This window comes from Falco cherrug, chromosome 9, assembly GCF_023634085.1.
Source record: "Falco cherrug isolate bFalChe1 chromosome 9, bFalChe1.pri, whole genome shotgun sequence".
Lineage (NCBI taxonomy): Eukaryota > Metazoa > Chordata > Aves > Falconiformes > Falconidae > Falco > Falco cherrug.
The window spans coordinates 37,301,281-37,325,595 of NC_073705.1; the positions used below are offsets into that span (position 1 = coordinate 37,301,281).

General features: G+C 44.4%; 1 protein-coding gene across 6 annotated transcripts in view; it reads left to right on the plus strand.

Annotated features, from left to right (window-relative positions):
* Position 1: 1 nt before the first annotated feature.
* The window catches only part of P4HA1 (prolyl 4-hydroxylase subunit alpha 1), a 38,923-nt gene continuing 14,609 nt past the window's right edge, over positions 2 to 24,315 (plus strand). For 3 of the 6 annotated variants that reach the window (XM_055721525.1, XM_055721527.1, XM_055721530.1), the window contains exons 1-9: positions 2 to 154; positions 8,813 to 8,928; positions 9,832 to 9,928; positions 12,454 to 12,605; positions 15,007 to 15,144; positions 17,705 to 17,944; positions 19,144 to 19,334; positions 19,862 to 20,038; positions 22,740 to 22,810. In XM_055721525.1, coding sequence (XP_055577500.1) covers positions 8,841 to 8,928; positions 9,832 to 9,928; positions 12,454 to 12,605; positions 15,007 to 15,144; positions 17,705 to 17,944; positions 19,144 to 19,334; positions 19,862 to 20,038; positions 22,740 to 22,810 — 1,154 coding nt within the window. In that variant the 5' untranslated portion in view covers positions 2 to 154; positions 8,813 to 8,840. Of the gene's footprint in view, positions 155 to 8,812; positions 8,929 to 9,831; positions 9,929 to 12,453; positions 12,606 to 15,006; positions 15,145 to 17,704; positions 17,945 to 19,143; positions 19,335 to 19,861; positions 20,039 to 22,739; positions 22,811 to 23,884; positions 23,956 to 24,315 lie in introns of all 6 variants that reach the window. The other 3 variants (XM_055721526.1, XM_055721528.1, XM_055721529.1) reach the window with 1 other exon arrangement.

A 24,315-nucleotide genomic window follows, 5' to 3' on the forward strand; every position in this document is an offset into this window, starting at 1 on the left:
GGCCCATAAAACCCGCCGCGGGGCCGGCGCGCGCGGTCGGGTGAGCCAGGGCGCAGCTCGCGCTGCCCGGTGCCGCCGCCGTTGTCGTCCCCTCACCCTCCGGCCCCGCGCGCCCCGTCAGCCGCCGCCCCCCCGCCCCCCCACCTTCGCTCAGGTGAGGCCCGGCCGCGCCCCTCCCCCCGCTTCTCACCGGTACGGGTCGCGGTGGGTCGGTGGGGGCTGGCTCGGGGGGGACGGCGCGGCGCGAGGGGGGCGGCGGGGTCCGGAGGCGGCGGCGGCCGCGGCGGGGGTGGGGGCGATACGTGGCAGCGCCCCGCCGCCCCTCCCGGCTCGGGACCGGTGCTCCGGCCGTTACGTAACGGGAGCCGGCAGCCTCCGGAGGGGGGCGGGAGGGCGCCGGCGGGCAGGGCTGCGGCGGGCCCGCGCCTGGCGGGCTGAGCCGTGCCGCCGCCTCCGGGGGCCGGGGCCCTGCGGCCCGTCCCCCGCTCCTCAGCGTGGCCGCTCGCAGCCCCCGAGCCGCGGGGCCGCCCGGCCGGCTTCCCCCGCGGCGGTGCGCGGCGCAGGTGGGCTCCGGCCCCCCGCCGGGGCTGCGGCTGGCGGCCCGCTCGCCTCCGCTGCCGCGGGAGGTTAGTTCTCGGGCGCCGAACCGGTGCCGCGCTCGGATGGGTGAGGAGCAACTCGGCGGGGGCTGTAGTGGTTGCCAGACGCGGTGTTTGTAACCACGGGCGCTGCGTGTAGCGCTGCCCCGTGAGGAGTAGGGCTTGTCTGGGCTTCCCGCTCTGCTCGCCGCTTCGGGCCAGGCTCGGCGCGCTGCGTGACCTGCAGTTTTGCATCTCGCTTCGCAGTCAGCAGCGCTCCTGCGTAGCGATCTTGAGAGGGTCTAACCCGACTAGAAAGAAAAGAACACGATGTGGAGTCGCAAGGATGCTGTTGAATGAAGAGAATATAAAAATGTCATACATACAAGACAAATCTAGTTTACCTGAAAAGCTGGATGCTTTTAGAGGAAAGATACCTCAGGGTTAAGAGAGAAGGTACCAGAAGGATTGTGCAGCATTCAGTTTCACACAGGTTTTCTGCTGCTGAATTCGGTATGAGGAGTTGCAGGGGTGCTTGAGTGCTTCAGTGTTCACCAGCTTCGGATACGTAAAGGTTCCGTGCCCAAGGTCTTAGTAAGTGAAAGAAGCTACCGGTTACAACCAGTAGATAAATGTTAAATGCAACTTCTTATGATGCCAAAGACTGTTTAGCTAAGCAGGCAGGCAGCGCTCTGGCAGGAGTGGAAAGTAGTGAGTTCCCAGTTTGGGAAGCGGAGGCCTACTTTTGGGGTAAGAGGTGTTCTCTGTCTTACTGTTTCACACCCATTGCTACCTTTAGATCACTGCTGGAGACTTTTGAATGGCTTGTACTATACTGCAAAGCATTTGATTTGACCTAGAGTACTCTGCACTGTTTCTTAATTATGTGCTGACAGAACCAGTAATTATTATTTTATTTCCCCCTCTTTCTTTTTTTATATTTTTCCCTCAAAGCAACAGGAGCGTGTCTAAATCTTGCTATACTGAGGGCGTTAGTTTTGCTACTTAGGCAGTGATTGTAGCATAGGTAGACATATCTCTTCTAGCTGTTAATTAATTTAGAAACTGAAGAAGCAGCATCATTTCATGACCTGCTGTCCAGTGGCAGTGCTGTTCCGTGCAGTTCCAGATCTCCGCTCTTCACGCAGGGCGGTATGTTTGATAAACTAAAACAGAAATAAGTAATTGGAGGGGGGGCGGGCGATCACTACTTACCTTCCCAGCAAAAAATAGCTCCTGTAGATTAGTTCCCTTTGCTAATACATCGTGTAGCTCTGCGTGAGATGGGGCATCTACTGGCGCGGCTGAAGCGGTGGTATGGAGATGGGAGCTGCTGCAGAAACTCCAGTTGAGCAACAGGGTTAATCCATGCATTAAGGGCTGCGCATAGAGCTAGAAGAAAGAGTGGCTCTCTGACCTGTAGAGATTTAAACGTTGTTGTATCATGAATGGTTTTAAAATCTAGCATCGAAAGCTGTGATTGTGAGGCGTGTGCATAGATTGGAAAATACCCAGTGCAATCTGAAAAACACAAATGACAATAACACTGTAGAAGGAGTGAGGATAAATAGAGGTTTATGGGAAGTGAACTCTGCCTCCATGTTGAGGTTGATGTAGATAAGGAAGCTTACTTGAGAAATTGTCTGTAACTCAGGAAAGACTGTAAATAAAGTCTGTGCTGAAACAGCGCCTTTGCTCTCGTTTGTGCTGTGTGTTTCTGGGCAGCATTCTTGCAGGAACTTCAGAATGACTTGCTGTTCCCCTCAAGAGGAGCAGGCTTTCCACTACTGGAGAACCACATGTGGGGCTACAACTTCAGCCTAAAAGAGCTACTGTATGTTACTGTTCCTCAGCTGTTGATCATTGGGATTGTCCTACTTTCTTTATAATCAGCCTTAGTATCTGAAAACATTGTGTATATCTCTATAGATATTCTGCTAATCCTTGAACAGAAGGATAAATAGAAGGATAGCCTCCTGTTTGTTGTGTCTAATAAGATCAACACTCTGCTCCATCGCCAGTGTTCTTTGTCTTGGCTTAGAAAGTTAAAACAAGTGGGCTCTGAGAGAGCTGCGTCCATTCTTAATGTGAAAGAAACGGATGAAAAACTTTCTTTGGTTCCTTGGGTACATATCTGTATATGAATATGCCTGCTCTATAATCTGACTCATGAGTGTTGTCTTCAAGTTAGCAGTAAATGATACTTAAAGCACATCACCTACTTGACTCTAAAATTGATTCTAATCTCTGATTCTTTTATTGCTTTCATATATATGATCACTTATATTACAACTTTGTCATTAAAAAGAAGCCTGAAATATGCCACGTTCTTTTGTTAGGAGCAATTCTAGAAAATCTTCCTTCTCACTGCTTGGATCTTAATTTTCAAACAGCCTTTAAATTTAATATGCTAGAGAACTTACAGAACTGAATTCTTATCATAGAATCATATCATAGAAAAGACCTTTGAGATCGAGTCCAAACATTAACCCAAGACTGCCAAGTCCATTACTAAACCTTGTCCCTAAGCACAGCATCTATGCATTTTTTCGAACAGCTCCAGGGATGGTGATTCTACCACATCCCTGGGCAGCCTGTCCAATGCTTCACCACCCTGTCAGTGAAGAAATGTTTCCTGATACCCAATCCAAGCCTCCCCGGGCAGAACTCGAGGCTGTTTCCTCTTGTCCTGTCACTTGTTACCTGGGAGAAGAGACCGACCCCCACCTGCCCGCAGCCCCTGTCAGGCAGCTGGAGAGAGCAACAAGGTCCCCCCTGAGCCCCCTCCTCTCCAGGCTAAACAGCCCCAGGTCCCTCAGCTGCTCCTCATCAGACTTGTGCTCCAGCCCCTTCCCCAGCTCCGTTGCCCTTCCCTGGACACGCTCCAGCACCCCTACGTCCCTCCCGCAGTGAGGGGCCCAAAACCGAACACAGGATTTGAGGTGCAGCCTCACCAGTGCCGGGTACAGGGGGACAGTCCCTGCCCTGGGCCTGCTGGCCACGCTGTTTCGGACACAAGCCAGGATGCTCTTGGCCTCCTTGGCCACCTGGGCACACTGCTGGCCCATGCCCAGCCGGCCGTCAGCCAGCACCCCCAGGGCCTTCCCCGCCAGGCAGCTTCCCAGCCGCTCTGCCCCAGCCTGTGGGGCTGTGTGGGGTTGCTGTGACCCACGGGCAGGACCCGGCACTGAGCCTGGTTGAACCTCATACAGTCGGCCTCGGCCCATGGGTCCAGCCTGTCCAGACCCCTCTGCAGAGCCGCCTTCTTCTCTAACAGATCAGCACTCCCCCATAATTTGGTGTCGTCTACAAACTTTCTGAGGGTGCACTTAATCTCCTCATACAGATCATCGATAAAGACATTAAAAAGAACTGCCCCCAGTACTGAGCCCTGGGGAACACCACGTGTGACCGGCCGCCAGCTGGGTGTAACTCCATTCGCCACCACTCTTTGGGCCCGACTGTCCAGCCAGCTTTACACCCAGTGCAGAGCACACCCGTCCACACCATGAGCAGCCAGTTTCTCCAGGAGAATGCTGTGGGAGATGGTGTCAAAGGCTTTACTAAGGTCCAGGTAGACAATATCCACAGCCTTTTGCTCATCCACTGGGCACATCACATCAGCTTGCTTGTCCTAGAAGGAGATCAGGTTCATCAAGCAGGACCTGCCTATCACAAACCCACGCTGGCTGGGCATGATCCCCTGGTTATCCTGCATGTGCCATGTGATGGTGCTCGGGATGACCTGCTCCATAACCTTCCCCAGCACCGAGGTCAGGCTGACAGGCCTGTAGTTCCCCAGATGCTCCTTCCTGCCCTTCTTGTAGATGGGTATCACCCTGGCTGACCCCCAGTCTTTTGGGATGTCCCCGGTTTGCCAGGACTGTTGATAAATGGTGGAGAGCAGCTTGGTGAGCTCCTCTGCCAGCTCCCGCAGTGCCCTCGGGTGGATCCCGTCCAGCCCCACAGACTTGTGCATGTCTAAGTGGAGCAGCAGGTCACTAACCCTTTCCTCCTGGACTGTGGGGACTTCGTTCTGCTCCTCATTTGTTTCTGTCCTGTGAGACCACATACTAAGCAATGATGACACCTAAATGTTCTTGGTAGTTAGTACACTTTTCTCTGGATAAGTCCTTTCCTTTTGAGTAGTCTTTCCTGTAACATTGTGTCATGAGACTAACTACAGCTGTCTTTGAGACAGGAGCGGTTTGGTGCAGTGCAGAGCTATAATTTCTGGTGCTGTCCTCTCCCAAACTCAGTGGGATGCAGTTTGTTCCCCCAGACTCAGTGGGATGCAGTAAGGATTGTGAGAGCAGACCGGTATTTAAATAAAAAAATTTAGGGTATTGAAGATACAGTTCTGACTTCTGGCCTTGCAGCAGACTTAATTTTGAGTAGGTTGCTTATTTCTTACCTAAATAAAGAAGCTGTTTTGGAATTAAGTTAGAGCTATTCCAGAATGATTTCATGTTGAAGTACAGCCTCAGTTTCCATTTCCTATCTTGTTTTCCGGATCCTAGTAAGCACCTTGGGGCTTGGAATTGGCAGTGAGGAGACTTGTGTCATAAGCATCTTCAGTTAAACGCTTTGGTCTTCAGTTGCCATTTAGCGTGATCTTGATTGTTGTGAGATTATATCAGTCTCTGTAGCTTGCCTTAACTTCACTTTTCCTTCTGCTGGCCTGGATGCTGTGTGCACCTCCACTCTCCTATTACCTTGCATGTTGTTCCTCCTTGGGGAGCAGAGCTGAACTCAAAAGTCCGCAAAAACCCCACGCCTCTAAGTTTCATAATTGGAAATGGCATTTGTTGTATATCCCTACTATTCAGGGAATACTGTGTGGCAGTATCATTTGTCTAATCACTGCTTTGTTTTACTTGCATCTACGTGTTTGTTCTTTGCTATTTTTTCCCCTTTGTTTTTTTTGTTTTTTTTTTTTTTTTTTTCTCTGCCGTGTTTTACTGTTTCAAAGCTTAGCAAACTTCTTATGAAACATTGGGAAGCTCCCGTGTTAGAGCTGTCAGCTGGACTCCCACTTCTCTGTGTGGGTAGTGGGTTCCCTCCTCTCTGAGATGCCCCGCTGCCATCTTTGTGTTTGCCTGAAGGGATATGGCTGAGGAGGCGAGTCAGACTGACAGGAATAACGTAGAGAGGATTTTCATCTTGTTTTACTTCACGTCAATGACAGGAAGAAATTAAGCCTACTTATTTGGCAGCTTATGTATCTAAGAGATTTCCAGCATCTATCTTAACTGAGCTTTATTTTCTTTGATTTGGGAACCTGTAGCTGATCCTTCTGCAGTAGTTTTGAAAGCTGTGCTACTTAGCAACTGCTGTTAGGGCAGTGAAAACTTGGCTGGCTGCTGCTTTGGGCTCTCTTTCCAACTGAATTCCGTCTGGGAAGGAAGTAATCTTGGGTGGCTGAAAGCTATTACGGGAGCCTGAGTCCTTGCAAATGACAGAAAATCGGGAGACTGAAGGGAAAGAAGAATTAAGTTGGAAGTGACCTCTGGACGCCAGCTAGCCTAACCTCCTGTTGGAAGCTGGGTGAGCTTGGAGGTTAGGTTAGGCTGGCTTGTCCTGTTTAGTTTTGAAATTCTTCCAAGAATGGGAAACGTCGTTTCTCTGGGCGACCTCTTGTAGGGCCTAACTGCTGTCTTTGTGAGAAACTTCATTGTACCTACTTAGAATATCCCTAGTCATTTGTGGCCGTTGCTACTCACTTACTCTGCTGTATGCCTGTGAAGGTACAAGAGGTGAAAAGGGTTGCAGCTGCATTAGGAGTCAGTCTGCTGTTGAAGCAGACTGTAAAGGTAGGTAGGGAGGAAAAACTGTTTCCAAGCTACTCAAACAGGCTTTGAGGCATCATTCTGCTGTGCAGGGTGGAAGACCAAGAGGAGTAGGTGGAGAGAGAACATAGTTTTCGTCACCCTTATGGTGTTTTGTTGGTGTTTTAGAAAAGTTTCGTATTGATTCATAGCAAAAAGTAAACTTTCTGAAGCTTTCCTTGTGTTTCTCACTGAGTGCAGTAAACAAATAGCTCAATGAATTCCAAGTATTGATAAAGTTGGGAAATATTTATTGTGTAGTAGAACTGTTTGTGCTTTGTAATTGATTCACAGATGTATTAGCTTGAGTGCTGAATGAGCAGGAGGCATTTCTGCAGAATAAAATATGAATTGAGCAGTGTGTTTAATAAGGGTCCAGGTGCACATCGCTGTCCTTGTGCATGTGGATACAGCTTCTTTTAAGTAAAGAATGAAAGAAGATTTGCCAGCAAGACAACTTGCTTCCAGGTGTGACCCATTAACTTACAGCAATTACTTGATGGGAGCCTGTGTTTACTGAGACTGACATCAGTCACAGAAGAGGTAGGTGCCGTGGTATAGACCTTACTTACCAGGATCCCTGGTTTATGCTGAAAAGTTACATGTTACAGGCTGGCTGGAGGGTTGTGTATTTGTTCATTGTGTTTTGGGTTGGAGTTTCACAAATGGATTAAATCTGTGCTGCTTCCAGAATCAATTTTGCCTTCCTTTGCTGTCTTTGGCTTCCAGTTCCTGTGTCCAAATTGCCGTCTTGTACTGGCATGGATGCTAAGAGCTGTATTAGAGTTGGGCTTAGGGTGAAATGAGCTTTTGGAGGGAATTTCTTTTGGATAGTTCTATTTCAAACAGTCTGATGTAGCTTGTTGCCTGGCTGCTCGTGGAGGGGACGAGCAAGCAAAGGCGGAGGTGAGGAATGCTGCTGTGGACAGCAGGGATGGTTTAGGGTCTTGGTGAGGCTGAGGCGTGTCACTGCACTGGGGAAAAAGCAGGACTCCAGGCTTCCCGCTGCACATTTTTACTTTACAACTTACTTTCTGCCAGTGAACGTGTCAGAATGCTTCAGCCCTTCAATTGTGGTCATGCAGATTTCAGATGATTTACAAGAGCTGGCGGCTGTGCTGCTTTTCTAGGCTGGTATAGTTTCCTGTTCCTGTTAGTGCCAGGGAAACTGTGCTTGCCCCGTCCAAGAGGCAGTCCACTGAGTCAGTAAATGGAAATCCCAAGTACTGCTCTTTCTGTAGTGTTCGAGGTGGGAAGGAAGGAACTGCTTCCTGACCTCTCAGGTGCACTATGAGTACAGGTCCTGCACTCTGGAGTCGAGGTAATGTTTCCTGTTAGTATGTCCTCTTGTAGGTGAAGTGATTTTCCTTTGGGTGTGACTTTTGCACTTTCCTCATTTCGTTTACACTTTCCTTGTGTGAATGGCACACCTGGTTTTATCTTGTGTGCTATCAGTACTGCTAACTTCATCAAAAGCATATTGCTTTCTTCCCTAAATCAGCCAAACCACTTTGTAGCTGGACTTGCTTTGTGATGTTGCTTTTTTTTTTCTTATTTCTTTTTTTCTTCATTAGTTGTCTTGCCACTGAAAGAGTTGTACAATAGTTTCTGTTAGCACACGCAGTTGTTTTCAGTTTTCTGAGCAGATACAATACATGAGACTTTTTGTGTTTGGAAAAAGTTAATCTTGTGAATTCCAAGACTGCATTATTACTTCTAAAGCATGCAGCAGCAAGGAAATCCTAGGCTGTTAGGAGTGTTCAGGATCTTGAAAGGCTGAGAGCTTGGCAGCTGTCTGTGGGAGAAAGCACTGCCTGTGAGCCTGCTCTGGGCTTATCCAGTGACTAACAGGACCAGCAGACAGAGAAGCCTTTTGTATCAGGTATGGAGGCTGGCTTCGTGGTGGTGGCAGCTGAGGAGCAGGACTACGTGAGTAAATTACTCTGTGGACCGCTTAGGTTTTCATTTAGACCTGTTCCACTCGCATCTTTCTGATGGATCAAAGGAAACCTTTTTTTTTTTTTTTTTTTTGATTGGGTGGATGAACTTGATAATATGTATTTTAACGTGGTATTATGTCTTTTCCCAGTTTCTGATCGTGTGTTTTTTGGTGCTTTTTTGTGAAGCAGCTCTACCTGCAGTGTGTCTTAAATGTCAAAAAGATGAAGAGTGCCTATGAAAACCCTCTCTCCAAGCTATACTTTTGTTTCTTACCACACAAGACAAAAGTGTAAGAAAGGCTGCAGAAGGGTATCCGTTCTCTTAGAGAGCTGCTCAAGCTTTTCGAGATTCTGCCACCTCAAGAACTGGTGGCAGCCCCAAGAGAATAAGCTGTCTCTTTTGAAGGTAGATTCAACTCTCTGGTGAATAGGGTGGTTTTTAACCTACTTTATGTTTCTTTCACAGGTTCGTGGTGAGGTGACAGCTGTTAACGATGGCATTCAACAAGATTTGGTATACCGTAGCCCTTGGACTTCTGCTGCCTTTTTCTTATGCCCATACGGATTTCTTCACTTCCATTGGTGAGACATACTTTGGTGTACGTGCTGCATAGCCAAAAGAGTTTCTTGATGGCTCTAAAATCTGATTCCTGATGATGTGTTAATGACATCCAAGGCTTTAATTGGTACAGAACTGAACCCATTTACTAGTTCTTGGGACCTCATTGACTTCTTCCTTTTGAGAGAAACGTGCTTTGAGTTAAGGCCGTCCAGTTAGCCTAGTGACCCAGGCTAGGCTGTGTATTCATTATGTATTCTTACAGGTATTAGATTTTAGACACAACTTTTGGCGTGGACTGTTGCACGCATGTAGAAGGAAGCAAAACGGCTGTTCAGGGCACATATTTATGTAGGTGATATGATGAGCATACTCTCTCTGGGGTTCTAATGGCCTGTGACACAGCTGAAGATGGCGGACCTTATCACTTCATGATGAACCAGTTCAGCTGCCTGTTAGCAGGAAATGAAGCAATTACTAATTAATAACAGTCTGTTAGGGGACCCATTGAAGTCATGCAAGTAATCTTCGAACTAAAATGCTGGATTAGTATTGTATATTAAACATGAAGACTTTGCATATTTTTGTAGCTTTGTCTTTATTTGCTCTACATTATGTATGCTTGGATGAAAGATTATTCTGTTGCAACCTACTTCCTTTTCCAAATGAATCCTAAATTAGTTCTAATAATAAATAAGTGATATTACGTTCATTTCCATGGCAACAAGCTTGGTCCAACAGGAGATTTTCTGCTTAAAAACACAAAAGGGCAAGAAGCCTTACTTAAATATTTCTTCAGGCTTACTTAAACAAATGGCAGAAGGACTTTGGGGAAGAAGGGAAGGAAGTAGAAAAGAGGAAGAATGTGTGTAATTCCCCATTTTTTTTAATTTCTCCTTGTCTAACCAAACTCATTTGTTTTCTAGGTCATATGACAGACTTAATTAATACAGAAAAAGATCTGGTGGTGTCACTGAAAGATTACATCAAGGCAGAAGAAAGCAAGCTGGAACAGATCAAAAAGTAAGCAGCTTGTTTCATAATGCTAATAGTTAATAATTAGAGTCCACACTTCTGTAAAAAGTGCTTCCCAAGGCTGATTAAATTTGTGGAATTTTTCCTCTGAGGCAAGGCTTAAACTAGCAGGTTTTGCTGGTTTTTTTGTCCTAAGTTATTATCTCCGAGCCACTGGTTTGTTTTAGGCAGCTTTCTAATGATGAAATCTAATCAACCTGCACTCTGTGTGATACCTTCACTTTAGGACTCCTGCTTGTATGTAATTCCCAAGGGATGTAATTCTTGGAATGACAATTTGGAAACTAAAATGCAGGAAGTCTCCAAACGGGTGTTAGAAAGATTGCAGTGATGCACTAGATGTAAAAGCACTAAAAAGTGTTGCGGCTGCATTGCCCAAGAGCGGTTAACCAATGAATAGTAACAGCCCACTATGGAGCAGAGTCTCTTTCTACATGCTGCATTTAGATTTAAAAGTAAAATAAAGCAGAAGAAAACTGCTTTACTGCTTGTGTAAAAGCAAGAGACCCGATTATTGCTCGGCTCTATAGGTGTGAGGACCAGAGCTCAATATGTCAGATTTTATCCCTGCTAGAAATAAATGTTTTGTATCCTTGAACAGGATGGTTACCTGGCTTTCAGAAATGTCTATAAATCTATCATGAGGATGTTTAAACAGTTTTAGGTAGATGCATTATTTTATTTTAGCCTTTGTCTATTACATTCTACCATCTAGGAAGAAAGATACCTGTGTTGGACTGTATTTTTTTTTATCACTTAAAATACAGAGTTGGAATCGCTCATAGGTTTAGAACATTATGTAAGTGTATTCTTTACAGCTACAAATTAAATGGGAGCATGCCAGTTGGGCATCCAAAAGTGTATAAATACAATTTACCATACAAGCATTGCAGCTCTGTTTTTATTACATTAGAGGTGCTCACTGTCTGGTCAGAAAAGTTAATCTAACTGTCACAGAGAGAGAGAAGAATCTGTAAGAAATGCCAGCATTGTTTAAGTTTGTTGGGCTCTGTACTTTGGCTGAAGGATATTGGTAGCTTGTGTTGACTTAAACTCACTGAAAGTTGGTAATTCACTGAGATGTGGAGGATGGCTCGCACCTTGTGGGTGGCTTGTGGTGGAGGCTTCTATGAAACAGAAACTACTGAAAAGAAATCAGGGCTCTGTGGTTGTGGCTCACGGTTGCAGTGACTTTCAGCTACTCATTAGGTTCGATAGTCATGTATGATGGATTCGACCTGCAGTGTGAATGCACAGTTCGTTGAAAACTGTTTCTTCAGTCTTGGTCTTGCTGGAAGCTGGGCTTGGTCCATGGGAGCACTTGGATCACTGCATTTTGGAGGGAACCCCTTCACTCATGTTGCTGCTGCAAGAACCCAGACATAGGGTCTGTCAGAGTGTAGAAAAACAACTAAAGACAGTGTGGGAAGAGTGAATGCAAGTAGTGGCACCTTTAACAGCTGTAAACATCTACCTGCCTCAGGTAAAGCAGGCAAACTTAATTCAGGCAAACCATATTTTGGAACAAGCTGAATGTCAGCTTGTGTGCAAAGTTCTCTCCAGGCTACAGGTTTTGGATTTGCTTTACAGTGGTGGTGTTGTTTTCTATTCTCCATGGGGTGTGGCTTTTTTAGAGTTAATTTATCCTGTTACCAGGGTGCTGTTACATGTCTTCATGTTCTAGATCTGCGTTGTTTGGGATAGAGAGGGGAAGTTTGGTTGTTTTGCAGACATGTAGTAGCATAGCACTGGTGCTTAGAGCATGACTGACTTGCTTCCTGACTGAGACTGGAGCAGACTCCCTGGATGTTCCTGGTAAAATGATAGATGAACAGCAGCGGTTGTTGAAAGGTGTGCTTGTTGCAGCGTGCATTGGAATTGTGAATGGCTGAGGTCACCAGTGGCGTTGGAGAGGTTTCTGGAGTCAGAGCTGTAGCATCAGAAAGCTCATCTGGGCTCCTCATTTGGGAGTGTGAGAACTACCTCTTTCTTAATACAGGCTCCCAGTATGGAAGGCAGTTTTGTGGTGGGAAGCAAGAGGCTTATAGATTTAAGAGCCTGTGTCTAAACATGAAATAATTTGAGACGAGCATTGAACTACTGTTTTGTAAGCTTTAGGAAAAAGAACATTTAAAAATGTCAAAAATATGTGTAAAGCTTTGTTTTTGATTGGTCCTGCATGAAAACTCATAATGAAACTCCTCGTATACTGCATGCCATATTTGTGGGAAGGAATTTGTTCAGCAGTGAGCAGTTCCAACAAAAAAAAGGCCTCAAGAACAACGCGAGATTAGGCTGCAGCTGAGGAAGATGATCTTTAAAAAAAAAAAAGGAAGAAAGAAGAAAGTCCTTTTTGTTCCTTCTAGGAGAGCTCATTATATATAGATGACGTAAAAGCTTGCAATTTGTGTTGGGTTTTTTATTAACAAAGACCGTTGAGTAGCTTGAAATGAATTTTACAGTGCTGGTAGGCTTTTACAAGAGACTTTAACGAATTTATATTTTCACTATAGATGGGCAGAGAAATTGGATCAGCTGACAGATACGGCTACAAAAGACCCAGAGGGGTTTTTAGGACATCCTGTAAATGCGTTCAAGTTGATGAAACGGCTTAATACAGAGTGGGGTGAGCTGGAGAGCCTGGTTCTGAAGGACATGTCTGATGGTAAGTGTGCCTGTAGTAAGAACAAGGATCACATTATAATTGCATTTACTTGACTATGTCTTTCACATGTCATGGTTTGAGTTAGATTTGTGAGTCTGCTTTTGAGGTGCCCTCATAAAAAATCCTAAAAGACCTGCTTTTTCGCTGTCAGTGTGCTGTAATTTAAGTTTTCCAAAAATTTAGGAAAATTACCATGTTTAAACTGAGTAATCTCCTTGGATGCTTTAAATTTTGCAAGGGTCAGGGCTTGTTTCATATATTCTCCCACTTCTTGCGAACTAGTATCTTAGGAAGTTCAATCTCTAAGTGTGGTGACTGGTGAACAGAAAAAGGGGAACAGAACTGCAGGACGTGGGGCTGTCTGTGAGTATGGGCAAGTGCTGTTGCTGCTGATATGCCCAGAGTTAAGGTCTTATAGTTCAAAACCTGAATGTTGGCGGAGACTGAGCATTTGTGGAACTGATCTGAATTAGCATAGTGAACATTTTGCTGCCTCTTTCTTCAGCAGGGACCAGGACATAAAATAGTTGACTCTGAAAGATGCTTAGCTGCAAAGGAAGCTGGATGATTACATTTGACCTGTGAAAATCTGTCTGATCAAGTAACTAGTACAAGGTGTAGGTTTGTAGTAAGAAACGATAAAAAAGTGGAGCTTTCAAAAAAGACCCAGGGTTAGTCTCTGGTAAGGATTCAGCATGTTCAGCTTCCCTGTTGCTGCTGTGAAGGACTGAATAATGCCAACTGAAAAAACTGCACCTGTCGGCCAGAAATCTGAACCAGTGCATCTTAAGTCCTTCTGAATGAGGAAAAAGAGGAGAGGAGGGGAAAAAAAAAAAACCAAGAAACCCCAAGTGGACTGTTCTGTTTTGAGAAAAATCATCAGGAAAAAGGAAAGTATTAGAATATTGGGAGAAGCATAGTGTAGTAAAAGAAAGGATGCATAGCAGTGAAAGGATATGGTAGCTTTTAAAGAAGGATTGCCTTTCCATAAACTAATAGTGTTAAAGAGTTAGAAAAGGACTACTAGAGTGTGGCCAAAATCACAGATTTGGCCAGTTTGTTATTTTTTGGATGGCTTTGCAGCCGAGTGTTGCATACTGTGCTTTGTCTGGTTTTGGTTGTGCTGCTTAGTTTTTTACTGGTGGCTATTGGATAAGCTTAACAAACATATTGTCACTGTCCTTAGTTAATACTGTAAAGCTCTTTGTGCTCCTGGATCTTGGGACAAAAGAGTTTGTTTAGTAGAAAAGTCACTTCTCTGAAAATGCTGGAGTGGGTGTCAGTTTGTTCCAATTGAGGTCCTCGTGGTGGGCTTTGATGTTGTTCCTTTTGGTGGCTGTGGGTACCAGGATGCTGGTTCTGCCCTTCTGGCTTTCTAGAGATCTGTTTCCCTCCTCAGTGCAAACAGCCCACCAGCCTCTTGACTGTGCAGAAGCAGAAGGGGGAAAATAGCACCAGTTCTCCCACAGAAGACAGGATAATGTGCTAGCTCTGCAGGTGGCCCCTTCAAGTAACAGCAGTGGTTGTCTGTGTGTTCACCAGAGAGGAGTTGGGAAGCTGTCGTAACAGGGGAGATGATTACGTGTAACGCTAATGACCAGGGAACGGTTCCTAGAGAGAACATTTTTTTACATTATAGAATCTGCTTGTCTTCTGTTCCGTAAGTGTTGCCCTGGTGCTTCTTTAAAAAGCCCCCAAGTTTTTGATAATTTCTTTGCTTTCTTTTCACCAGAAAAAAATAATCAAAATGCTTACTTTCAACATGTGGGTTGAGTTCAATTCAGAGTTGTGTGAACCTGGATCTTGAGAAATCTGTTTAACTTTGTGTGTTTCTCAAGTTTCTACGTAAATATATTAATGCCCAAGTCCACAGAAAGCAGTTAGGTTCGCAGGGACTGCCTAGTTGCCTGAAGTCTTACCAAAACCTGTTGGCAGGTAGCAGACATCAGCGTCGTTGTTTCTCATCTTTTTATTGACCAGCCTTAATCTTTACACTGCTATTCTTAGCACTGTTTTGTTTTTCCCTCTTCTAAATTACTTGTAAGTTCCTTGTTACTAAATGAAAAGCCTTTTGAAAGGCAGATTGAGCAGAATGGTTGCAAAACCTACCAATATATTATTTATAATGTGGGGGTGGTTTTTTTGTTGTGTGTGACTTTTTTTTTTTTTTTTTTTTTTTAAAAGACAAAAATGTTTCTGTGTGCAACTGAACGGGTATTCTTGGCCTTTAGGAACAAACTTAGGGCATTTGTTGCTGCTCTGCAGGGCTGATAGCTCTTCCTGGCTTATTAATGGACTTTTCCTAAACTTTATTTTTCCCTTGAGTAGGGAGTTATTTCATGCGTAGAGTTTACAGAATCCCGGGGACAAAGGATGCTAAATGTTTCGCTGTCTTGCCCAGGCTTTATCTCCAACATGACTATCCAGCGGCAGTTTTTCCCAAATGATGAAGATCAGACCGGTGCAGCAAAAGCCCTCTTGCGGCTTCAAGACACGTATAATTTGGACACAGACACCCTCTCAAGAGGGAATCTTCCAGGTAAAGAGTCATCAATGTTATTTTTAGAAGACACTGTGAACTTTTACAAAATGTCCTGATTACAAATCATTTGACTCTGTTCTGTCTTGCTTAACCGCGTAGTGTGAGGGTAGCAACAGGAAAGCATTTGAGCTAGCTGATACTTCATGGAAAGTGGCATGATGTGGGTTACTGAACATAGGTTGGTGGAGGTGTCAGTTCTAATTCTGCCACACCTCAAAAGAGAGAAACCTGTTGCTTCAGGCTTAGCGGTGAAGAGGAACGCTGGAAGAGCTGACCTGCTCTGGCATGCTGTCGGGTCTGTTGCTGTGATGGTTCTGTTGGAAACTACATCCGCTTGGCTTCGTTGCCTTTCCCTTCTACTGTCAGCACTCCGCCCAAGGGCACGCGGATAAAACACGCTGCACGGAATGCAAGTTTCTTTCTGCACTGAGACTCTCCTTTGTCCTGTCATTCTCCTCACCTTATTCACATGCTTATTTTCTGCTTGTGCTAGAACTTGAAAATATCTTTGTAGTTGAAGTTTGCATCTCTCTTGCAGTTATGTTAAGATAATTTAGTGTTAATAGTTTATAATAAAAATTCAATAGCAATAAAATCTTGCCTGGGTGAGGATTTTCTTCGTGTTGAAGTGGTTGCGCACTGGCAGATACCTGGTTTTATTGCACAATGTAACGCATTTTAACAGAACAGTTCTATCATTTATTATGCCTTTCCCTCTCATGGATAAGATGGACCTTTCAGATTGGGCGTGACCGAAGTTTCTTTGAGATTAAACTTAATGGCATGTATAAACTGAAGAACAAAAGACAGAGTGTATACACAGACTTGAGCTTATATGGCATTACCTGAGGTAACCTTTAATGGGTTTATATGCAGAAGACGACACACTTTTTTCTTGTTAGAAGACTCTTTCATTGCTGAGTTTTCCTGGTTTCCTCTGTTTGAAAATAGTACTGTGCCAGCTGGCAAAAAAAAATCAGCTCTCTACAATCCATATGTGTTTTTGCAAGCACTCATTGTGGACAGATGCCTAATAAAATTAAGGGTAATTGGCTTTGTATGTTACAGTGTACAACCTTGGTTTGGGTTTAGTTCAAGGCAGTCTCAAAGACCTACTGATTCACACTAATACAATAAGTAGTTGGTTATTGCTTTCTTAAAACCGCACAAAAAATACAAGACTAAGTGCTTTGGGTGGGCTGTAGTTGATAGCTTCTTTTGAAGAAATCAGCTGTCCAGACCATGTGGAATAAAGTGTAATTGCAGAACCTGAAAGTTCTAGAGTACAAAAGAGAACAGGTTGGTCTCTTCAGGGCTCCAGAGAGTGAGGGACATCCCATGTGGTCACTTGTTTGTGCTCATTGGCTTCCTTCCCAGGGATTTTTTGTTGGGCCAGGCCACCAAATTTTGATCAGAATCTTAACTACTGTCATACCACTTACTAATTCTCTTTCCTGCATTACAGGCTGTGCTGTTTCTTTATATTAACTCTCAACCCTGTTTGATGATTTCTGTCTTAAGCACTGTTTTAAGAGTTGCCTTTTCACCTGTGGATGTTAGGTTGCCCCTAAATGTACCGGGCTATGGCCCTGAAACCTGTTACTCGTTCTAGAGGATCTCTGTCTGACAGCGCTCCACCACCACCGTGCCCGATTGCCTAATCTTGGTGTTATTTTAGAGCTTGTGGCTTCAGGCTTAGAAAACTAAAAACACTGGCAGCACCGGATAGACCACAAGGTGTTTAATTAATCAGCAGAAACAAAAGTTGTTCTGTGGGATACTGCATTTCGTGGACTGTCTCTTCAGCTATTTAATCTCTTAAGGCACATCTTCAACAGAGTAATTCCCCTGTGTGAATGCAGCTGCGGGAGCTGTGACTATAAATTCGGGATGTATTAAGATATAATCAGGAATGTAATTTTAGCTGTAAAACTGGCAGGTCCTGTTTCCTTTCTACAAGATTGAATTTGGTTTTTCATTGGGCCTTAATTTACAGTGGCAAAAATAGGAATCTGTAATTTGCTTACTAGTGCTTTAATCTTTCAGAGATCTCTTCAAATGTTTCTAAAAATCACTGACTTCAAAAATCTTGAGCAGCTGAGAATTTACTGACTTATTTTTCTTTTTCCTCCCCCACTAAGCCATCGCTAACAAGATGTGCTTCAGTAACATTTTGAAAGCGATAATGCAGCGTCTTTGAAAACAGATCTCTGAAACTTCATATTTGGCTTACTATGGCTCTTGCTCAAAGTGTTTGAGGTTTTGAAGAAGGAAGGTTTATTTTACTGGATTTTTCACTAATGGTAAAGACATTTAGCTAGTTGCTGGTATTCTAGCAATGGAAAACTGCATTTAACTGCTTATGTGTCCTGCCAAGGATTTACAGGCTTTAGATACTTAGAAACTGAGTGTTCAACAAAGAGCCACCACAGAAGGGAGGTACTGAGGAACAGAAATAAACCTTGCTGTGAAGACTAAGAAATAACTGCATGTTACTCTGAAGACTGGTCTGGAATTCTATGTAAATTCTGTTTGTCTTGGTTTGCTTCAAATACAGGTGTGAAGCACAAATCCTTTTTAACAGCTGAAGATTGCTTTGAGCTGGGAAAGATTGCCTACACTGAAGCTGACTACTACCACACCGAGCTCTGGATGGAACAAGCTTTGAAACAGTTGGATGAGGGAGAGGTGTCTTCTGCAGATAAAGTCTACATTCTGGACTACCTGAGTTACGCTGTGTATCAGCAGGGGGATCTGGGCAAAGCCATGATGCTCACCAAACGCCTTCTGGAACTGGGTATGTGAAAGGGAGACCCACAGCTCACCACTGTCTAGCTCTGTGCTCCAGCAGGTGCTAGCTATGGATTTGTACCGGGGAGCGGAGCCTTGCCTGTGTTCTGACTTGTATATGGGTTGTTTAAATGGGTTGGTACTGATATTAACATCTTGATGTGTACTTTTCAGTAAATTCAGACTTGCCAGAAATTATATTTTGTTACCATATTTTTAGAGGGACAGTTAGTCTCAACTGCCATGTCAGAAAGCGTCACGGTTAAGGCTTGCTCCTTCCTATTGATGTATTTTCTGCCTCCTGTCACTGTTGGCTTCTAAGCACTTACTCATCTTAGTCATACTGCCTGAAATTTGGGTTTCTTACTATATCTTCCTTTGCTGTGTTGAGATCACTTCCCCTTAGGTACAAGCGCAAACAAAATTAATCAAATTGAAACTAGATCAGTGAATGCAAAATCTGTGCAGGTTATTTAAATGCAGATTAAGCATACTTGAGATGAAAAGCTTGCCAAAATGAGAAATACAGAATGCCGTACAGTGAGCTACAATTCTGTCCATTTTGTAAAATACGATAAGTATGTATGGTTCTGCAAATATTCCACTGATGGACTGTGTAAAGGATGTTGCAGGAAGCGCAGAGCTAAGCCCAATACAGCAAAGGCTACTGAGAACTATTTATTATTAAACTGAAGCTAATTCTGTACGTTTAGTGGCTGTTAAAAGCTTTGTCACCGGAAATCTTGATCCCTGTCAGGGAAGTTTTTAGGTTTAAGTCAGTTGTGCTGTCCCAGCTCTCTCCCTGTCCCATTCCCTTCTCTCTTCCTCTCTGGTGAGATTGGCCGGAATGGTCAACCCCCTTTTTTTTCATGCTTGGGCCTCTGTGTGTACTGAGGGGTCCGGGCCTGACAGTGAGCAGTTCCATAACTGCGAATGAGTTGAGCTCACCTCTGAAAGTTCATTGTGTGTTTTCCTGCAGATGAGTAAGGATATGTGTGTGCTGCAGGCTGGCATTGCTTCCAGCTTGGCTCAGAGTTTTAGCTATCCTGTGAACGCTCTCAGACCAGAGTAGATGTTTCTCATTTCTCTTTGAGAAGCAAGTAGTGTGCATCTGTTTTCTTTCTCTTCTTGTAAATAGCCTCTTCTGGATACCTATTCACAAGTTTGAAACTTGCCAGTGATACTTGTCTGTTTCTTTGTCAATAGATCCTGAACATCAAAGAGCAAATGGGAACATGAAATATTTTGAATATATCATGGCTAAAGAAAAAGAAGCAAATAAGTCCAGTACAGATTCAGAAGACCAGATGGACAAGGACACTGAGGTTAAGAAAAAGGATTACTTGCCCGAGAGAAGGAAGTACGAAATGCTGTGCCGTGGGGAGGGTCTCAAAATGGTAAAGTGGAGTAGACTGTTTTCAAATATCTGAAACCAACTGTTACAAAACAATGTCAAGAATTTGTATGTGGCACAAGAGCAAGGAAGTTGTTACAGCAGTTGGCTGACTGATTAGTGTGTGTTGGATTTCTTCCCCATTTTTGTTCCGTCCAGTAGACAAAAAGTAATCCTGCCATAGGCACTGCTGACTAACTTGCATAGGCTACACAATGTAATTAGTGGAATAAGGATGCTGGAAGTCTAGATTTACATGTGGAATTGAATGAGGGTGTTTTTTTAGAGAGAAAATTATTTTTCATAGGACTGTGTAAAGTACTGTGTGTTGCAGTATTACAAAGTAACATTAATATGCTGAAAGTACTAATTTCTCAAACTTAAAGCATCTCTTTTAACTTGTAACATGGCATTAAGATAGGGAAGGTGAATTGTTCCTGTCTCTTGTTCTTGGGACATCTTCTGTTTCTTAAGAGAGATTAATGTCGTATGGAAGTTCTCTGATGATGGCTTGCTCCACCTTGCTTTCAGACACCTCGGAGACAAAAAAGACTCTTCTGCCGCTACTATGACGGAAACAGGAATCCTAGATACATTCTGGGCCCTGTCAAACAGGAAGATGAGTGGGACAAACCTCGGATTGTTCGCTTCCTTGACATCATCTCCGATGAAGAGATCGAAACTGTGAAAGAACTAGCAAAGCCGAGGGTAAATGCCTTACACTTCATTGCCTTTTGGGATCTTAGATTTTGTCGGTAGTTTTCTGTGTGAGTGTGTGTGATTATGTCCCTTCTTGAATGCAGATGTGTGTGCAGCGTGCTCACACATTGCTCTTCTCACCTTGTAGCTCTTGGTGACATGCTCTTCGAAGGACGCAGTGGGGAAGCTGGAAATCCTGTGTAGTTAAGAGAGCCTGGTAATGGCAGTGCAGGATTGTCAAGCTTTTCAGCAAACACACTTTCAGTGGATGCTATTTCAGATAAGGAGAAGAATGTTCTACGACAGAAAACAAACGTACTCCAGCTAGGTTGCCTTGAAGCGTACCTGTCATCTGGTTTTTGTTTGGTTTTCTGGTGTGGTTTTTTTCTTTTCTAAGTCTGTATTTGCCAAAGTTGTGACATGGAGAAGAGTGCCATCTGGGGAAAGGCAGCTGTTCTCTGGGCCTGGAATGCCGTTGTGTGGACAAGAATGAACGGTTGCATTCTCCATTCAGTATAAAACTTGAGTTCTGTCTTCCAGGCTTTGAAGTTGCCTGCAGATGAAAGAGCTTTCAGAGGGCAGTACTTAATCAGTGGCACTCAGCTGCTTATTCACAATGCTGGCTCACCAAATCCTATTTCAGAAACTGGATCCCGAGCTTCTTGTTTCTGAATTCAGGGTGATCCAGGGCAGCTCAACTGTCAAAGTCAACAGGAGCATGCAAGCCAAACAGCAAACTGATGGAGTCGCCTTCTGTATCCAGTTGGTGCGACTCTGCATCTCGAAATGTTTGTTGAAGATAAATTGATTTAATTTCTCCATCAGTTACCAGTGACTTCTAAAATAAGATTTAAACCTGTAGAAACACAATTTTCCTGCGTTTTTGTTTTTAGCCTAAATAGCTTTTTGTCCAGAGAGAGGTGAGCAGATGGAGATTAGGGGGATAAGTGCGTTAAGTACAGGACAGACTGTTAGCTTGGTCTGTGGCAAAGTAAACCGGCTGTGAGTTACACCTGGGCCCGCCGAGGGTGAGGCTGTCCTTGGCCACTGCACTGAGTAATAGGGAGCCTGAAGGCAATTTAAAAGCTTCCCGAAGGCTGATATGTTGTATTTCTGAGGTATCATTCTGAACTGTAAGCAAGAAGTACAAGCAATTCTCTTCACTTAACCTGTAAAATGTCTCTTCCTGTTCTCCTGCCAGGCAGCCTTGCTGCAGGTCTAAAAATCAGAGCCCCAGTGGTTTTTGTCTGTAGATGATTTAAGTCCCTTTGGTGCTGCAAAAGGTCTGGCATTACGTCCGTGGAATACGATTAAATAGCCTCTGTATGGAGTAGAAATAAGTCTCAGCATGGAAGACAAAAAACTGTGAAAATGGTGATTGTAACTTCTGAACTTGCTGAGATAATTGCTTTCCTATCAAATGTCTGGCTCGTGGTAAAGACTTAGAGACCTGTAGTTCGTTAGCATAGAAGCATCTGCATGCGGTTAGCATTCCACACATTTCCTGCGAGCCTTGCCGGGCTCGTTACCGAGTGTAGCACAAGGGCTGCGTTTTTTGAGCTGAAAGGTCCATCTCCTCCCGCCCGATGCTTGGGATGTGACTGTTGCTGCCCCTCAGAAGACCACGTTGTCTGATCCGTGCCCAGCCTTCTGCTATGATGGCAGCTTGAACTGGCAGGACGAAGCCTTACTGCTGAGCTAGGGGAGTCTCACTAGAATCGTGTTTTGTGCCTTGATTCTTACACGTGTCTGCATGGGATGAGAGGAGGCGCAGCCTATGAAGAGTTCCCAGTACCTTTTCTTGTTGGTAGGCATGGAGAGGCCTTGATTTATTTAGTGTCTTTTAACAATAGAAAAATACTTCTAATCGTTTGGGACTTGGTATGCTGTTTTGTGCCTCTTCCAAAATCTGGGCTCTGCAAATCAACCTTTCCGGTTATGCCTGGTGGAGAGTGTCTGATAGCGCATGGACAAAGTTAAAGGACGCGCGGAAGGTTCTGAATCAGAGGATCAGCACAGATGGGATGGTGTCAAGTAAATGGAGTGCAATAGAGGGAAGGGAAGGGAAAGCGTTGAACCAAGAATTCTCTGCGTGACATCAGAATACAAGGTAAATGTCTCTGGTCTAAGCAGGTAGTTTGTGTTAGCAGTCAGTGTTGCAGGACTTCAGTGCTGCTTTTGGTATAGAAAGGATCAAAAAGGTAGGGCTGTATTCGTCTTTGGCTTATTACAAGATCACAGTGTTGGCTGGATTCAATTTAACGGTAAAACTCCTCTTACATGCGTAGGACAGTGCTAACAAAGGACCAGTTGTACATGTGCCATAATAATTGTACTGCTTCCAGCAGTTGCTGCAATATGAAGGAAATGAAAGCTTCTAGTTTACTTTATTCAGACAGCTGTTGTTCTTCTTGCTACAGAAATGGAAACATTGCTTCCTGGAAAACCTGATCTTCTCTAATGCTGTTTAAAAAAAGCAAACCAAAAAAGCCTGAACCCCCTCTCTTTTATGAAAACTGGAGACTCTCCCTCCTTCCCTATCACAGCTTTGTGAATTTCCACCCCCTCCATAAAAGAAAAACCACCGCAAAAGGTGGCGGGGTGGCTTGCGTGCGCTTGCGTGACACTTCCCTTAGGCTTCTGAATGGTCGGATTGCTGTGATGCAGTATGTGCGTTGTAATGCAACTATTCTGATGGTTCGCTTCACAGCTGAGGCGAGCCACCATTTCAAACCCCATAACAGGAGCCTTGGAGACGGCACATTACAGAATTAGCAAAAGGTAAGAGAGCTCTATGCCAGATGTTTTGGGCCTGTAATGAGTGTGTAGATTCTGCTCATTATGGGGAAAAAAGGAGGTGGTCTAAAAAGACAACTTTGGCTTGGTAGCCCACCGCTTGATTACATGCAGATCTGTAACAGGCTGTTACTGCTGAGTTTCTCAGTCTTTTCCTTCAGCTGGAAGTTCTGCGGGTGTATTTTGATTTCTTCTTTTTCTTTGTTTTGGTCACCTGCTCAGTGTGTGTCCTGAGATAACGATCTGTACAAGAAGCGAGTCTCTACAAGCAGTGTAAAAAAAATCAGGTGATGCTACAAAACGTCCAGTAGACTCTAGGGGGTCTGTCTTCCCCTTGCTCTTCTTACCAACCAAGACTTGTCCTTCCTTTCCTTGTAAAATCTAGCAGACCACTTAAAGTGCCTTTAAGGGTGTAAGAGCTGCTTCAAGTCCTTACTGTGCATGACAGCTGGAGTGGCATGCAAAACACACCTTCGTTAGTCACATGGCATTTAATTGTCTGAGATAATCCCGTGTACTCCTGTCTGGGCTCTTTTACCTCCTGCCTGACACAAATGTGGCAGAAGGCAAGCTCGTTTTCACCGGGTGCCTGGTTCTTTCCAGCTTGTCCAATGTTTTCTAAAATTGGCTGCCCTTAAATGAAACCACCTGCCCTCTGCCTGCTCCCTCCTCTGGTTTTAAAGTGGTAGTTAAAGATTGGCCGCACAGCCCATCAACGTTAAGCTAAAATTCTGAAAGGAATTAAACTTCTGGGCGAAGAGGAATTGTCTGTGAAACTCAGCATCGTAAATTACTCACAGAAAGTCTCTAGTTCAAAACAAAAAAAAAAGTGTGAAAAAAAAGGGAGGAAAAAAGTGAAAGGACAATCTTAACCAAATTTTTCCAACCAATTTGTTTTGATTTGGACATGGCAGCTACAGCTTCTGTTGCCCTTCCAATATTGCCAATTTAAGAGCATTGCATACCATCCAGACCAATCGGAACCCTTTCAAACACCTGTGGCTTGGCAAAAAAGCAGCCTACTAGGTGGGTAAGCCCTTGTCCTTTCTCTTTTTGTAGCTGAGCCGTGCTACTGTTCATGACCCTGAGACTGGGAAACTGACCACAGCACATTACAGAGTCTCTAAGAGGTAAGGGGAACGTCTTCCAAAGGTATACTCAGTCTGAGGAAGTCTGTTCTGGGGCTGTACTGCTTCATCTTTAAATGTGGGGCAAATAAGGATTTTGTGCAACCTGACTGTTCTTGGTGGCTCTTCAGAAGAAAGAGAATGGCCTGAAGCAAGCTGAGCTGTCATATAGCAAAGCGAGCGGTCTGGTGAAATAGAAAATAGTTCTCAGTGTTAGTGGTAGCCCAGGTGGGAGTGCCCTCTTTTGCTTAGCATGGCTTGTCTGGTGCTACTAACGTACTAAAATGTTGGCACAGCGCGGGGTTCTGCGACACTAACGACCGGTGGAAAAGGCTGCCTGCGCGGCTCACCGCTGCCGCTGGA